A 16,209-nucleotide genomic window follows, 5' to 3' on the forward strand; every position below is an offset into this window, starting at 1 on the left:
CTTACATTTGAAACCATGCACTTGAGATTAAAGCCAGAGTTCTGACTTTACCAGTCTTTTATCAAGATGGGAAACTTTTAGAAACCAGTCTCATTGAGAGAGATGAGTTGGGCTGGAGGAAAACAAAATTTCTAGAATATTTAAGAGATCTTTAAACTCAAGATTCTGAGATTAAAGTCAGATTTATTTCTAGTGCCCCAGATATTCTTTTAAATCTACTTTATCTGCAGACACTGGGGCTTTTCATTTGGCTCTTTCCTTTATTAATCTCGCGTTTCATTGTTCTTATCGCGAGACCAAGCCAGTTACCGCGAGTTCAGACGTCTGTCGGCAGTGAATGAGGCCCTCCATCTTGTGGCGCGGCAGAGGAGAACAGCAGCAGTGATGGCAGACTACAGCAGCGTGGCTCCACCGTCCTCTAACGCTGGTGGGGGGATGAACGATGCTTTTAAAGACGCTTTACAGCGAGCGAGACAGGTAAGAAGTACGATTTGGGCAAAAAATGGTACAAATATTATGAACTTCCTGGTGAAGTGACCGATTTTTGTTGACTTCCTACAGTTGGTAGCGCGACAGACTAAGCTAGGCTAGGCTAATTTAAGAGGATGACTAATGTTACGCCACTGCAAAAGTGAAAACAGATATCTAAAACGATCACTGCTGCATAATTTGATAGAAAATAACAAAATTTCAATCAGTCTAATAAAATCAACCTCCTCTTAATGTACGATTGTATCAATAAGACAGTTTAAGGGAAACTTAAAGCGGTCCTTTGTTGGGCCGACTTCCGGGCAGAAGTAGGCCGCAGGCCGCGTGCATCAACCACTACTCGATGTTCTGGAGATGAAAGTACCCTAAAACTCCCGCTTTTCTTATGTTTTTGTTTTTCAGATCGCAGCCAAGATCGGCGGAGATGGCGTTGTGGCTCCACCAACGAACGAGTTTGGCTACGGAGGCCAGAAAAGGCCCCTGGAGGACGCTGGTGGGTATTTTCCCATGCCTAACCTGAATATCGGTCAGTGGCTCAAATCGATCTTAATGCAACTCTCCATGATTAATGCTTCCCTCTTTTTCTGTAGCCTCTACTGTGCATTGACCTCTTTTCAGCTGTCTGTAACCCAGCATTAATATTAACACAACCTACTAACCACATTAGAAGTTGATTTCCCCCCCCCCCCCCCCCCCCCTCCCCACGTTTTCAAATGAAGACTGTAACAGTTGCATGCTTCACCCCTTACTTTTGTTGTGAATCTACAGAGCTGTTTTAGCTATGCCTAAATGTAATTTTTTTCTGTTGTTTAATTAAAGAAATTGATATAAATGGTTTGTATAAAGAATGTAAGTCTTTAAAGACAGTTTGTCTTGCAGTGTTACAATAACGTTAAAGTGAGTCCATGTATAAATGTCTTGGTGCCAACTCCTCTAACTAGAATGCATGTAATGTTTATGTAAAGAAAGACATCTGTAACCAAGTTAGGGGTTTGAAATCAATTTTTAGACAGATATTTAACAGTAATTATCAAGTTTATTAAATACACTATACAAACAAATGTATAAGAGGTTATATTTTAACATTTATGAATAAATTATATATATACAGATTAACTTTTGATGTCATTACAGTTAATCAGACTGAACTTTTTATAAAAATGTAGTTCAAGAGTCTTTGTTTTTCATATTTTGTCAACAAAACTTTGACATCCTAAAATGGCAGCTACAAGCTGTATGTTTTTAGATTGGCTTTATAAATTTATTGTATTTAGCCAAGAGTGTGCAAGACTTGTTACACAAGTTTAGTCGTAGTCTGAATGTTCTGCAGAAAGCAAAACCGGAAGTAAAATCTCATGTATCCTTAGCCTGTAAGGTTCTAACACATTTATAACATGTACAAGTTATTTCCAGGTTCAACAGCATCAATAAGTGTGTGTAAACAGATGTGATTATGTGGTTTATTTTGTGTTTTTATCACAGAACAACCAGAAACAAAGAAAGTAGCTACAAATGACGGTAAGTGTTTGTTGCTCTTTTCATGTCTTTTAAAAACTAGTTTAATTTCCCGTCAAATGGACTGTAATGTTTCCCCACAGCCTTCTCAGCCATGGGAGGGATGGGCGGCCCTCCAAGGTAAACTCAGCTCAAATCTACCAGGCAGATGTGTGTGTTCAGGCAGATGTGTGTGTTCTACACACTCATGGTTTTGTTTTCATTTCTAGATCAACATCAGAAGAATTCAAGGTTCCAGATGGAATGGTTGGATTTAGTAAGTCATTTTTTCTTGTGAGGTAAATTGCAATTTTTGTTCTTATTATGTGAAACTGAAATATTTCACTCTTATTTAGTTATTGGAAGAGGAGGTGAACAAATATCCCGCATCCAGCAGGAATCTGGGTGTAAAATACAGATTGCTCCTGGTAAGTCCGGTTTTCTGGCAATAAAATACTTTTTAAAAAACTACTATTGCATCTATACTTGGGTGTTGAAACTAGGGCTGAAATTATTATTTGTGATGAAACAGTTATTGAAATAGCTGCCAGCTAATTTAGTAATCGATTAATTGGCAACTAGAGTATACCCACTCAAAAGAGACTTTGTTGAAAAAACTCCCAAACGTATTCAGAGCAGTAATTAAGCTGAAACTGTACAAAATATATACTCATTTTGCATTTAGAATAAAAAACACACCTTTGTCTGTAAATGTTTTACCCAAAATCCCTGAAGTGGCCCAGTTTTAGCTTCACTCGGTTTTAATTCACTGAGTTTGAACCAGGTGAATAACATTTGCATTTTAAACAATAAAATGTTTTTCTTATGTTAAAAAGAAATTGACTAGTATATTATTTTTCAATTATTGTATTAAAAAAGACTCAAGTAGTTAAACTAATTTTTTTATCTAATTGATTGTTAGAATAATTGATTAATTGATAAATAAAATAATAGTTAGTTGCTGCCCTAGTTGAAACTTGTTTCTATCTTGTAGACAGCGGAGGGATGCCTGACAGGTCGGTGACATTAACGGGGGCACCAGAATCAATCCAGTGAGTATTCAAGAGAAACTTATTATAAATTTATAAAATGATACACATGATTACATCGTGAACATGTCGAATTAAATCCTTCCCTTCAGGGCCGCAAAGAGACTTCTTACTGAGATCGTGGAGAAGGGACGTCCGGCTCCTGCTTTCCACCACAACGACGGTCCGGGAATGACGGTCCAGGAAATTATGGTGCCTGCTTCCAAAGCTGGCCTCGTCATTGGGAAGGGAGGAGAGACCATCAAAAGCCTTCAGGTGTGTAATGGATACTGGATTGAAAAGCAGAAAGGTGTTAATTACTGGGAGAAACTCGACCTGATTGTGGTGCTGCAACATGCAGGAACGAGCCGGTGTGAAGATGGTCATGATCCAAGACGGGCCTCAGAACACGGGTGCAGACAAGCCACTCCGCATTTCCGGAGACCCATTTAAAGTCCAGGTGAGTTTAATTGTGGTTTTTAAACTTCAGGATAAAGTTTTCTTGACCTGAGTGAAGTTGGTCTCTTTACCTTTTTCTAATCAAACAAAACTGGTGTCAAATGTATGTGCTACCGTTTTCATTTGTGCTGCTCTCATTTTTAATAAAAGTATATAAGTTTCTGGAGGTCAAAGAAAGTAAGTCAGCCCCTCACATTTATGAAATCAAACAAATACGGTGTCAGTCAACTGTGCTGTGTTTTTCTGCTAAAATTTCCATTTATGGTGCTTTTATTTTGAAGATATTAATGAAATTAACCCACATTATCCAAATCAAACTAAATCTATATTAAACATTTTTGCTAGATATATGTGAGAACATTTTAGCAGCAAATGTAGCATCGTTAATTGACACCAAATTTGTTTGATAAAAAAAAAGTGGGAGTCTTATTGCCTTTCTATGACTTCTGGAAACTCAAAATGATAGCAGCACAAACCAAAATCTCTGCTGCACAACTATTTGATGCCATTTTGTTTGATATGAAGAAGGTTTTGTGGAACATCTTCATTCAGGTGTCTTCCTGATATGATTGTAATAAATCTGCATGTTTTTTGTCCAGATGTAGTGACATTTTATTCTCTGATTTTCAGCAAGCCAAAGAGATGGTGATGGAGCTGATCAGAGAGCAGGGCTTCAGGGAGCAGCGGGGCGAGTACGGGTCCAGGGTCGGAGGAGGAGGAGACAGCTTAGATGTGAGTGTCTATTGTTACACTATTTGACTGTCAGCCAGCAACTTTTAATCCTGTGTTTAATTTTATTTATTTATTACCACCACTTAGGTTCCAGTCCCGCGGTTTGCAGTTGGGATTGTCATCGGCAGAAATGGAGAGATGATAAAGAAAATACAGAACGACACAGGAGTCAGAATTCAGTTCAAACCAGGTGAGCTGGTTGAATGAATAACAAGCTGCTGTTTGGAGTTTGTTTGAAGTTGTTTTGGTCTATGATGAAAACTCATGCACCACGCTGACAAGCTGATGTATAACCCTAACCCAAACCAATCTGAGACCTAAACACAGATTAATGGTGAGTAGCTGCGTTTCCATTACAAACATGCGCAAAAACTTTGTCGATATTCCGCTAATGTCACAAAAACACAATTTTGCAATTGTGAGGTTTCAGTCAAATTAGAAACTCAATTAAAAATCACACGTAAGTTTGCTCAAGTCATTAAAAAACATGCCGTGCCATCGTCCTGTAATTTTCTTCGTCTTTTCTGCCAGTAATAACATCTGGTCATTTATCATAACTGATGGGAAATGTATTTCCATTCAGTTTTGTAAAATACAGCGTAAAAAAAAAACGGCTCATCAAAAAATGTGTTTTTTCCAAATTGACTAGTTTCCATTAGGGATGCATGAAGTTAATCAACATGCAATTAATAGTTTATTAGATTAAAATTGGTTCCAATCGATTAAAAATGTTTGCTTCAACCTTTTAGTGTTGTAATTTGGCTGCCATCCAACAGGGGGTGCTACTTGTCATCCTTATGCCAGCCAGTTGATACAAAGATGGCAGGGCCATACCAGAACGGGAAAGAGAGACAGTCCAACAGAGTCCGATTTGGGATGCGAAACGGACTTTTAAATTCAAACATTTAGCCCTTCGCTATAGAAAGACGGTTGGCCCTCTTGATAAAAGAGAAAACTCAGCTTTTTAAGAAAATGGCCGCGTAATCATTAGTCATTCGATATAAGGTCAATGGAAACGCAGCTACTGATGATACGTTTAGTTGATGTGTTTAAACCATGTTGTTGACAGACTCAGAGTAGCTGCTGAAGCTAACACCTGTACCTTTGTTCCAGATGACGGCACCACGCCTGACAGGATAGCACAGATCATGGGCCCTCCGGACCAGGCCCAGCATGCAGCAGAGATCATCTCGGACCTGCTGAGGAGCGTCCAGGCTGGAGGCCCTCCGGGGCACGGAGGGGGCAGGGGACGTGGTCGTGGGCAGGGCAACTGGAACATGGGGCCCCCTGGTGGCCTGCAGGAGTTCTCCTTTACAGTCCCAACCATGAAGACCGGGCTGATCATTGGAAAAGGTAATTAGTTCATCTTTTTTATTTGCTACATTTAATTGAAATAAGGGTTTGTACGGGTGTTTAAATCCTTAAATACTAGAATTTTGATAAGGTGTTTGAAAAGTGTTTGATATTCTGTCTGCACTGCTGTGTAATAAAGTAATAATAAAGTTGTAAGAGAAAAGACAGAAAATCAAATGATTTGAGCGGGAAGATTATTTACCTTACCTCGAAAATGTAGGAATTTTACTGTGGAAAAAGTTAACAAACTCTGAAAACTCCTGCTTTAACTAAAGTAAAATAAAACTTAAGTTCAAAATAGGTAAGTGTTGAAAACCAGAAAATTAAAATGTTGACTGTTTTTTGTCTTTATTCAGGGGGCGAGACGATCAAAGGCATCAGCCAGCAGTCAGGAGCCAGGATTGAGCTGCAGAGGAACCCTCCACCCAACGCCGACCCCAACATAAAGATGTTCACCGTCAGAGGAAACCCTCAGCAGATCGACTATGCCAGGCAGCTGGTGGAGGAGAAGATTGGGGTGAGATATTGGTTTTAGGGTTTATATAAAAACCTCCCACTAGCCATGAAGTTGCAGCTCATGTCTGACTTTTTCCCCCCTCCTCCTGCCTTTCATCAGGGTCCAGTCACTCCAATGGGAGGCCCACATGGTCCCCCAGGTCCACATGGTGGACCAGGTCCGCATGGTCCTCCGGGACCACCAGGACCCCCTGGCGCTCCAATGGGACCTTACAACCCTGGACCTTACAACCAAGGCCCTCCAGGACCACAGTGAGTTTGTTTAAAGGGGACATATTATGCAAAATCGACTTTTTACACGTTTTTATATTTCAGTTTGGGTCTCGACTGCTGCTAAAAACAACCCAAGCGCTTGGGGGGGGGGGGGAGAAGAAAGACACCCAGCCATTTTAGGTGTCTGGAAAAGGAGCCGTTTTAAAAACCTCCTGATTAAATCATAATTGGCGGGCGCTGTGCCGTTACCTAGCAACCCAAGCTGAGCTCCAGGATGTTTGGTCAGCTGGTTTTACTGCTGTACAATGGCTGCTGGAGTCTTGTTATTGACTTACCACCCAGAAACTACTTGCGGCCTTCTTTTTGGTTGTGTAGGAGGCTCCACTTATGCTTTTCAAAGGTGTATGGTTGTTTAATTGCACATCTGTTTGCAGCCATTTTCACGTGAGAGTGTAAATGTTGAGTTAGCAGACCTGACCAGAAGGAAATCTTATCATCTAAGAATGATTTTGTATGGAAAAATGTACTAAACCAAATCCTAACATGAAGTATAGTAGATCACCTTCAAGCTTCTGGTTAATGTGTTTTATTAATTCATGTATGATTTCTCTTCAGTGGCCCTCCTGCTCCTTATCAGCCTCAAGGATGGGGGAACGGTTATCCTCACTGGCAGCAGGGCCAGCCGGATCCAAGTGAGTCACAGAAACCTTTACAAAGCAAAATTAAACAGTTACAGCTAACATTGTGTTTTTGTGTTATAATATAAAAATACCACTTTATTATATTTGGAAGGTTATTATATTTGATACTTTGGGATCAAAGTATTCTTGAATTTATAAGGAGAAGATAAAAACACAAGCAGGCAGATTGGATAAATATTTTTTATTCTTGAGCAAACGTATGTGGATTAATTTTTAAATGATTTTAATAGATATATATTAATGCTATCTGTGCATCCCTGAAATTATACAAAGTCATATTTAAGTCTTTTAGGGCTGAAACAATTAATTGTGGTGAAAGAAATATTGAAATCAACTAATTTAGTAATTGATTAATCTTTAACTGGAGTAAACAAAACAGGATATTTGTTGTAATAACTTTCAGAGCAATAATTATCCAAAACAGTACAAGATAATAAAAATGATCTTAAAATTAAAAAATTATCTTAAATCTGCATTTAAGATAAAAAAGAAAATCCTTGTAATTATGTTCTACACAGAACCTGTCATGTCGCAGTGTTAGCTACATCTGGTTCAATTTCTATAAGAGAAAATCTCCTATTAATCACTTTTTGCTGTCCAGTTATTAATCAATTAATTAAAATATTCAACAGATCTGCCTTGCACTGCATTGATAGATCAAGTAAGGAGGGCGGAACCTTTGTGTGACGGTAAATCATTTCAAATATCCAAAATAAATAAATAAAACAGAAAGTACAAATAAAATGAATTGTCGTTTAGAAACAGATACTTGGGACCAAAGCATCAGCGAAAAGAGAAAAACGATAAATCATGCAAATGGAAATTGTTTGTTTTGTTTTAATTTATCATGCGATTAATTTATTTGCTTTGCGTTACGGGTCCAGTTGTTGGGCGTATTTTTTTTTAGCTTTTGCTACAAATGAAGCAGCATACTCTAAAGTAATGATGCACTACTTCTTTTCAGGAAATGTTTATTTTGTTATTTACTTGTTCCTTTGATGCATTTCTAATGTATAAAAAAGCTGAGGTGCATCAGTGAAAAATCTGCAGAATATGCCAATGTTTTTGAATTACATTATTAGTTGCAGACCTAAAATCTTTTTGCCTGTCTAAAATCACCTAAATGTGACCAAACCCAATTTGTGCTCAGATAAAGCAGCAGCTGATGCCAACGCAGCAGCGTGGGCAGCGTACTACGCTCAGTACGGCCAGCAGCCCCAGGCCTCCATGACTCCAACCAGCGGGGCTCCAGGCACAGCTCAACCCAACGGTCAAGGTGAGCCCAGTGTCCGCCCACCTCTACAGCAACATGCTTAGGTTCAGCTTAGTCGGATAGATTTACTGGTGTATCTAACAGAACGCAGGCTGGATTGGCTTCACTTCGAAATAACCTCTTTCCCAGAGAGTGACAGAGTAGTTTTTCCTCCACCATCTCTAGGCTGACAGCGGGTGGAGAGGCCGCTGAGAAAGATTCACTAATTACAAGTACGGTTCTTTTTAACAGGTGACCCACAGGCTGCAGGTCAGAGTGGACAGACAGATTACACCAAGGCCTGGGAGGAATATTACAAGAAAATGGGTATATGATTGTAGTTTCAGTGTACACCTATTAACACCAGCCAGTCTAAACAGCCACTGGGCCTTGAATCCGCTTCTTTTTCAGGTCTGGGTTATTTTGTCGGGCTTGCTGGTTTTCAGTAAGCCTCCACCGCCTGTGCTGTTTAGACTGCAAGACTTTGAATTATCTGCAGGACTGAGCTGTTGACACAGAGTCGTTATTTTAGGGCTTTATCAGAGCTGATGCCAGAGATTTCCAACGTGTCATTACTCCCCCCCATTACTGAATTAAGTAATGAATGTTTGAATTGTGGCTAGAAATGTAGGATGTTTATTTGTTCCCCTTTGTTGTTTTGTACTTGTGTGTATTAACGCACTTTGTTTTTTCTGGTCGTTGCAGGTCAACAGAACCAGCCACCTCAGGACTACACAAAAGCCTGGGAGGAGTATTACAAGAAACAAGGTTGGTACTGAAGGCATTACTTTGATTTAGGGTGTTTTCACCGCAAACAGTACTTTTTTATTTTGTGTTTTAAATCAGAAAAGCTTGAAATGGCAGAATTGCTGTTAATCCAGATAATGACCGCAACATTCAGCAAGCATTATGATAAACTGATTTAGGTTGTTTACCCACTTGATAGTCCGTTAGATTCGGTTTGATTCGGGACCAAAGTTGTAACATTTGTTTCAGTTAGTGCGGTTCGCTTTTATGCCAAACTATTTACAAAAGCTGTTCCCCTCCTTGCCTGTGGTGGTGCTGCAGCAAGAACCACTGATGGAAATGACATGGAAATCCCAGAAGAAGACATCCTTCTTCATGAAATGTAATAGTGTCAGATTTTAGCAGGTGTAGGATTTGTCTTTTGTTGTCAAACTATGTTACACATGCATGTTTGTTTTGGTTGTATTTACCCAGAATTCCCTGTGCTGTAGTCCATTTCCTGCTTTTGTAGCAATCTCTGGTATGCTTGGCATTCACATATGCATTCGAATGACACCAAAGTTCACTTAAGCCACTTTTTTGGTCCGCATCTGCTTGATTGGGCATTCATACTTCCCCAAACGAACTGGACTTTCTAGTTAAACGAACTAGTTTGATTGAAGCGGACTAAACAGAGCTAATGTGAACACAGCCTTAACTTGTAGGGTTTATTTCCATATTTTCCAGATTATTTAAATCAAACTCCTCCTGCTGGTAAAAAGTAACAAAACCGTTTCAGATGTTTTAGGGTGGTTGGCTCTTCTAGCAGCTCTCTATCATAGAGATGCTGTAAAAACAACCACCCAATAGAAAAGTAGAAGGTTTCTGACCCGCAACCCAGAGATGTTGGTGGCGGGTTCGTTCCCCTTCTTACAGACTTTTCAACGGTCTCACCCTCTAAGGGTATTTTATGTCTTATTTTCCAAAGATTTCTGACATTACAACCACGAACTTCTCTATATTTCATCAAGATTTTATGTAATCCACCAAAATAAAGTTAAAATGGAAGGAAAGTTTGACCCTCTGTACTCTGATACCTCTACATAAAATGTAGTGCAAACGATTGCCATTAGAAGTAAGGAGGATGGTTGAAATCACAATCCTCAGGGTGACACACCTTCATACTGGAGGATTTATTTTTCTTCGGCAGGGTAAGGAGAGATGGTGGAGTTAAAAAAAAAGGCAAAGTGAACATCTTAAAGGGGGAGTATTGTGCATTTTCCAGGCCTATTATGCCATTTTACAGCACAGTCAAGTAGTTATGTTACTTTCAGTTATCAAAATGCTTGAAACTTCTTGTGGGTCTAGGTCTCTTTAAAAACTCATGCTCTTTCTTGAAACTCCTGACATGGTTCCTCTATTAACCCTTCAGTGTTTTCACCAGCGTTTCACTGAGTAGTTGTTCGTATAATAGGCTCAACAGATAAGCAGTTTCACCAGGTGTTTGCTAATTGTTGCTGGCTAGTCTGAAGGAGCTCTGTGGTGAAAAGGGCTGCTCTGTAATGTGGAAGTTTGGAAACTTTCATATCAATCAATATCAATTATTAGTTTGTTTTTTTCTCAATAAAATATCTGAAAAATTGCCAACTGGTGGTGTAACTCCTGCTATTTTATCCAATTTTCACTCCATGCCATTGTTTTTTATTTTATTTTAAGCTGTTATGAGGCACAGTGAAGAAACCTTAAACTGCTGCTGTCAGTTACTTAACAGGTTGTTGCTAGGTAACCAAATAATGAGTGAGTTGCTGGGTAACCAGTGAGTGAGTCAGTTGATTCCACTAACTTTGCTTAGCTAGCTGTGAGAAGTGGTGTGAATAAAGCCTTTCCTATGCTTACAACTCCCAGAATGCTGTGTGGTATTGAATATTCTATCAGATGCATTATCTATTGATTGATTGGTGTATATGTTATACACCATGTATATGTTATATATATATATATATATATATATATATATTTCTATCACTGGTTTTACTGATGGAGTGTTTGTTTTTGCTCCATCAGGTCAAGCTGCACCGCAGGCCGCTCCAGCGGCGGCGCCGGCGGCCGCTCAGCCTGGAGGCCAGCCGGACTACAGCGCCGCCTGGGCTGAATATTACCGCCAGCAGGCCGCCTACTACGGCACTGGAAACCCTCAGGCGATGGGTGCAGCGCCACAAGCCCCTCAGGTACACCGCGAATAAGAATCTGCTCTCTATGTTCACTGCAGCACTTCTCATTTGTACCTTAACTCCCCCCAGATTCCTTCCTCAGGTTTTTACAGGGCTCCAGTGAACGCAGCAGCAAAAAAACAGCCTAACCTCACTTTTTCTCTTTCCTCCCTACGCAGGTTTTTTAATCTTTTTATTTTGGGAAGCTGAGTCCACTGTTTCTGCTGTTAACATGCAATGTATCTTCTATGTATTTCTTCTGCACAGGGCCAGTAATGTGAAGTGGACATAAAGTAAATGCTACATTGTCGAAACAAAATCCTTTGTTAAATGTTTGGATGCAGACGCCTTGATGAAGATCTTAAATTTCCTTGGTTTGAAAGTGTTTCACATAGATGGCAGATTACCCGGCGAACACGTCCTCTTGGTTATTTTCTTGTTTTTGTTTTTTTTTTTGTTAGCTTTTTTTTTCTCTGTTTTTCTTGTAAATGCTATGTTTTTAGTAAAGGTAATTATACATACAGTCATTCCAGCCCTGTATCTACATTAAATGTGGTTAGAACTGATGTTTATTAAACTGTAGACATTACCATGTAAATCATCTCAGTTTTAAGAAAAAAGAAAAAGAAAAAAATGCTATTGCCTGTTGTGTTTTTGCAATAAAACAAACTGAAACCTCCTGTGTTGGTAAGTTGGGGTGGTTCAAAACAAACATACATTAAAAAAAAGGGTTTAAATGATATTCTTTGTTTTGTATTACCTGTTTGAAACGTAGGCAATGTGTGGGTTTGTCCTATAAAAATCGACTTTGAAGTTGTGCTGTCCTGTCTCTCTCCAACTTGTCTATAAGGCTGAGAAACGCGATCCTGAATGATTCATTTGCTGATTAGAAATTGTTTCTTTTTTAATTTTTAAACATTGAAATTAATTGCCGACTGTAGCTGTAGATGCTCTTGAATTGACAGGTATGTGTGGTGTCGCTGTTGAGCTAGTTGTTGTTATGCACTACTGTTTTGCCCCTGATAGCCACTTCCTCTTCCACAGGAAAGTTTAGAAAAAAACAAAATAATGTGGTAAGCAGGTAATCTGAACACGTCCCTCAGAAAATGTGGTCTCAAGAAATGTTATATATTTTTAGTGTCATTTTTACTTTTCCTTTTCCCAGGACAGTCAGGTAAATTTGCCACTGTAACAAAAATGTGTTGAAGCCTTTTTTTTTTGTCTTGCCCAATCCCAATTTTGTATTTTTAACTTTCAATGAAGTTTATATATTATATAAAAACATTGCAAAGTGTTTATCCAATATAAAAGCATAGATGTTGTAGGGTGGCTAAGCAGCAGCTCCATCCATCAGTTGAGCCCTCCTGTAATGTAAGTACAAAACTAAGAAATGCACTTTTTTATGCTTTCTAAACTGCTAAAACTGTAGATTTTGTGAGAAATTACCCCACTTTCCCTCTTTTTTTTTATCTGGGTAAGTATGAAATGTTCTGAAAAGAGGCAAAAAGTTAAGTTTGATTCTTGTACCACATGTTTCTGAGACTTGTGACTTGCATAATTTAGATTTGTAGAACTGAAAGTATGACTTGTTTAGAATGTGTAGTGATGGATTTTCTGATACGAGGGTAGAAGTCTGGGTTTTGCGTTCTTTACATCTGACCTGTTGAGTGCTTTTGTTAGCTCATATTTATTATTTAACCAAAAAGAAATGCTGTTCAATGCCAGTACTTGTATAGAAAGTTCATAGCATGTCCCATTTAAGCATGTGGATGCTAGTTGTGGACGGATCAGTCCTGCCAGGCTGTTGAACTGAAGTCGGAACAATATTTGACTGCATTGTTCACTGATGGCAAACAGTGCAATATACATATATATATATCTGATCTTTGCAGTGTCATTCCAGACCTTGCACCTTAGGTTCTGCCGCATTAACACAGGTAAGCGAAACCTAAGGGAACAAGTGTATTTTTGTCCTCTGAAAATGACGTGTACTCATGCAAAGAAATGCTTACCTGTGGTGTTAACATGCCTCAATGCGTTTATACTTAGTTGTAAAGAAATGTGCCTAATATTTACACCTGAGCGGTCCATTTTTTATTTTTTAGCCCTTTTGATTCATGAACTGCATGATGAGTTATCACTTGTTTTGATGGTTGCCTTCCAAAAACATAAGAAATGTTTGTCAATATGTGCTCCATATTTTCCTTCTGGTAAGTCTACTGTTTCTCACAGATACTTTTAGGTTGACACTGGGTTTTAATGAAATGCATGCTACGCTGTTGCCAGAAGTTAGCAATGTGCTCAAATGTCAGGTGGAATAATCGGTGAAATGCATTTTTATTATTATTTATTTGTTCTCTGAATTATTTTCTGTCGTGGTGTAAATCTGCCCTAAAGTGCAGTGCAAACCTTCTATTGAAACGTTGCTGCCTTCACTTCTTGCTCACAGTGTTGGAGGATGCTGCAGGCTTTAGGTCGTAAAATCAGGCCGTGTCGTAGTTTGTCTTCCCCCCCCCTACCCCAAAAGGAGGAATCCTTTGAGTCAGTCCAGCTGCTGAACGTAGACCGTTCAAGAGCTCCAGTGATAAGGTAAAGCAGCAAACGCAATGAAATTTAAATTCTGTGATTGCAAATTGTTGCTCAGATTGATTTGATTTGTTTCTGCCAGCCTGGGTTGACTAACTCATTCATGATGCTATGGTGTGTTTAGAGGTTGTTTCTGAATGCCTTTATTTATAAATGTACCTCTTTTTTAAGTTTTAGAAAGTTGGATGAGAGCAGGAACTGAAACTTTAAATGACCCATACAGTGTTTTAGGCAGAAAAGTTGGAGGTTATCAGTTTTTATTTGTAGTAAATAAATAAATAAAAAAAAGGTTTTTAATTGTTTTAGACTGAGATGCGCTAAAGTGTTTGAACACAGGGGTTGTAGAGGACAAAACAAGAAGCATGCCTTAGAGGTAAAACAGGTTTTATGTGCTGTGTATATTACATTACTGGGTTGTCTTTTCAATTACCTTTAATATGTTGCCATGTTCACCAATAAAGTTGTTACAAACGGGATTTATCTGCTTGAGTTTTAATTTTAAAACGGGAATTTGTTTGAATAAAAGAAAGTTACTTTTTTTTTTTTAAAGTCTTTATTCGCTTCATTTACACAAAATACAGTTTCTCCACAAATCTAACCTTGATCAGTCAAAACCCCATTAATAAATTTCTATTAAGGAAATTTGGACAAATAAACAGGAAATATTTGACTTCTTGATCAAATTCCTGCAGACTGAAATAAAACGTGAAGCTCAAATCCTTTGCAATGTTGCAAGTCAATCCAGTTTTTATTTATTTGTTTCAAACCTATTTAAATGTGCAAAAAGTCTTTAAATGAATTTTTCTTTCGCAAATACTTGATTGCTGTAGAGAATTTTAATAAACTTTGTGAATATTCATGCTTCAAAATCGGGCTGTAAATATTATCGGCACCGCACTTTCTATGGGCCTTCTATCAGTTTTAAGCTCACGTTTGTCTTCACAAAGCAAAAACACAAAACCTTACCAAGTATTTTTGTCTAGTTTGTAATGCAAATATCTTAATACAACTGAAATAAGAACTTAAAAGTAGCTTTACAACAAAAATGAATAATTCCTTAATATTGATTTAAAAAGCACCAAGTCCTCTGGCAGATTATTTTATTTACATGAGAAAAATGTCTTGCTGTAAGTAGATCAATCTGCCAATGGAACTGGAACTTTTTTTTATCAATAATAAGGAATTATTGATTTTAAACAAGCTCCTATATATTTCTGAGATGTTAGTTGTAACTTAGTTTTGTCTCATTTCATGAGTACTAAGATATTCACTCTAGAAACTAGACCAGGGGTCTGCAACCTGCGGCTCCGGAGCCACAAATGGCTATAATGGCTCTTATCTCTGGTTAAAAATGATAATCAAATGCCTGTTTAAGCAGTTTTTCATTTATTAAGTTGATTTTTCATGACAAAAAATACCTGTGATATTTTAAGTTATATTTTATTTTGTAAAATAGAACTGATGTTCCATTTTCATGTGCTTTATTCTTACTCTATTTTATTAATTTCCACAGAAAGAAAGATGTCAATATCTGTATTCTGAAACCAAAAATCATAACTAAAATGTGGATCTTTAAAATTACAAATTTCCCAAAGTAAATAAAGAAAACCCAAAAAGTTATATTTACGGTTCTAACAAGTCCTAATTTGGTACACTGGAGGCAAATATGGCTCTTAGGATTGTAAAGGTTGCAGACCCCTAAACTAGACCAAAAATACTTTTAAGATTTTACTTTTGCAGGGAATAAGGGAAGACAAAGTGCTGCCATATTGGGAAATGTCTGGTCTTATGAATTATTAACACCCTAAGTGGCAAAAATTGTGACACAATTATTTTCATGCACACGTTGAAAGCTAAAGACTTTTTACACACATTTACCAGAATTTCCTTTACGTTATGAATAATTTTGGCTTAAAGAAGCAGCTTCGTTACTCTACATACATGAGGTGTGGGATGTTTAAAGTCAGGTTTGTTAGAATAACATCTAATTTCCCCAAATAACGATTTACAGCAACTGAATACATTTCCATGTGTTTCAGTGAAACTTCTCTGCACGCCACACTGTGAAAATACATTTAAGCCAACAGTGACAGATGATGAGTAATTGCTTTCATGTTAAGGCTTATTGTACTTGTATTAAAAAAGGAGTGGCACAAGTTGCTTAAAAGCTCACAGCTTCAAGTTAACACACGAAGGTTTTAGAGTTTCTGCGTCGTAAGGAAACGATTCCTTTAAAAGAGGCTCGCGTAAGCAGCAAATACGTCTAATATTGTTGCATTGTTGGTGTTAAATAAATGTGATAAAGCCCACAACATGTTTTAAGCTCTTACAGACAACTGAAACATCTACAAAACAAACATTTTTGGCTTTCTACTGAAATAAATATGGCTATGTATCTCTTTAGTGTCAAATAAACCGCAATAAATATAACTTTATTTTACAAAGCGCAA

General features: G+C 38.0%; 1 protein-coding gene across 8 annotated transcripts; it reads left to right on the plus strand.

Moving 5' to 3' along the window:
* Window positions 1–320: 320 nt before the first annotated feature.
* On the plus strand, window positions 321–14,235 carry fubp1 (far upstream element (FUSE) binding protein 1). Of its 8 annotated transcripts, none has more exons than XR_003595894.1 (21): window positions 321–477; window positions 892–1,015; window positions 1,972–2,007; window positions 2,088–2,124; window positions 2,214–2,260; window positions 2,340–2,411; window positions 2,978–3,035; window positions 3,125–3,287; window positions 3,373–3,471; window positions 4,101–4,202; window positions 4,290–4,392; window positions 5,316–5,555; window positions 5,912–6,072; window positions 6,172–6,323; window positions 6,900–6,976; window positions 7,618–7,674; window positions 8,136–8,261; window positions 8,490–8,564; window positions 8,943–9,005; window positions 11,028–13,110; window positions 13,623–14,235. XR_003595894.1 is itself a non-coding variant. In XM_028020361.1 (21 exons), the coding sequence occupies exons 1-21, from the start codon at window positions 385–387 to the stop codon at window positions 11,447–11,449; spliced, it is 2,058 nt and encodes a 685-aa protein (XP_027876162.1). In that variant the 5' UTR covers window positions 321–384; the 3' UTR covers window positions 11,450–14,235. The 8 variants fall into 8 exon arrangements, 7 of the variants coding, with proteins under 7 accessions (XP_027876162.1, XP_027876161.1, XP_027876163.1 ...); XM_028020361.1 differs by having other exon boundaries at window positions 11,028–11,191; window positions 11,441–14,235; XM_028020360.1 differs by having other exon boundaries at window positions 11,028–14,235.
* The last annotated feature ends 1,974 nt before the right edge of the window (window positions 14,236–16,209 follow it).

This window comes from Xiphophorus couchianus, chromosome 6, assembly GCF_001444195.1.
Source record: "Xiphophorus couchianus chromosome 6, X_couchianus-1.0, whole genome shotgun sequence".
Classification (NCBI taxonomy): domain Eukaryota; kingdom Metazoa; phylum Chordata; class Actinopteri; order Cyprinodontiformes; family Poeciliidae; genus Xiphophorus; species Xiphophorus couchianus.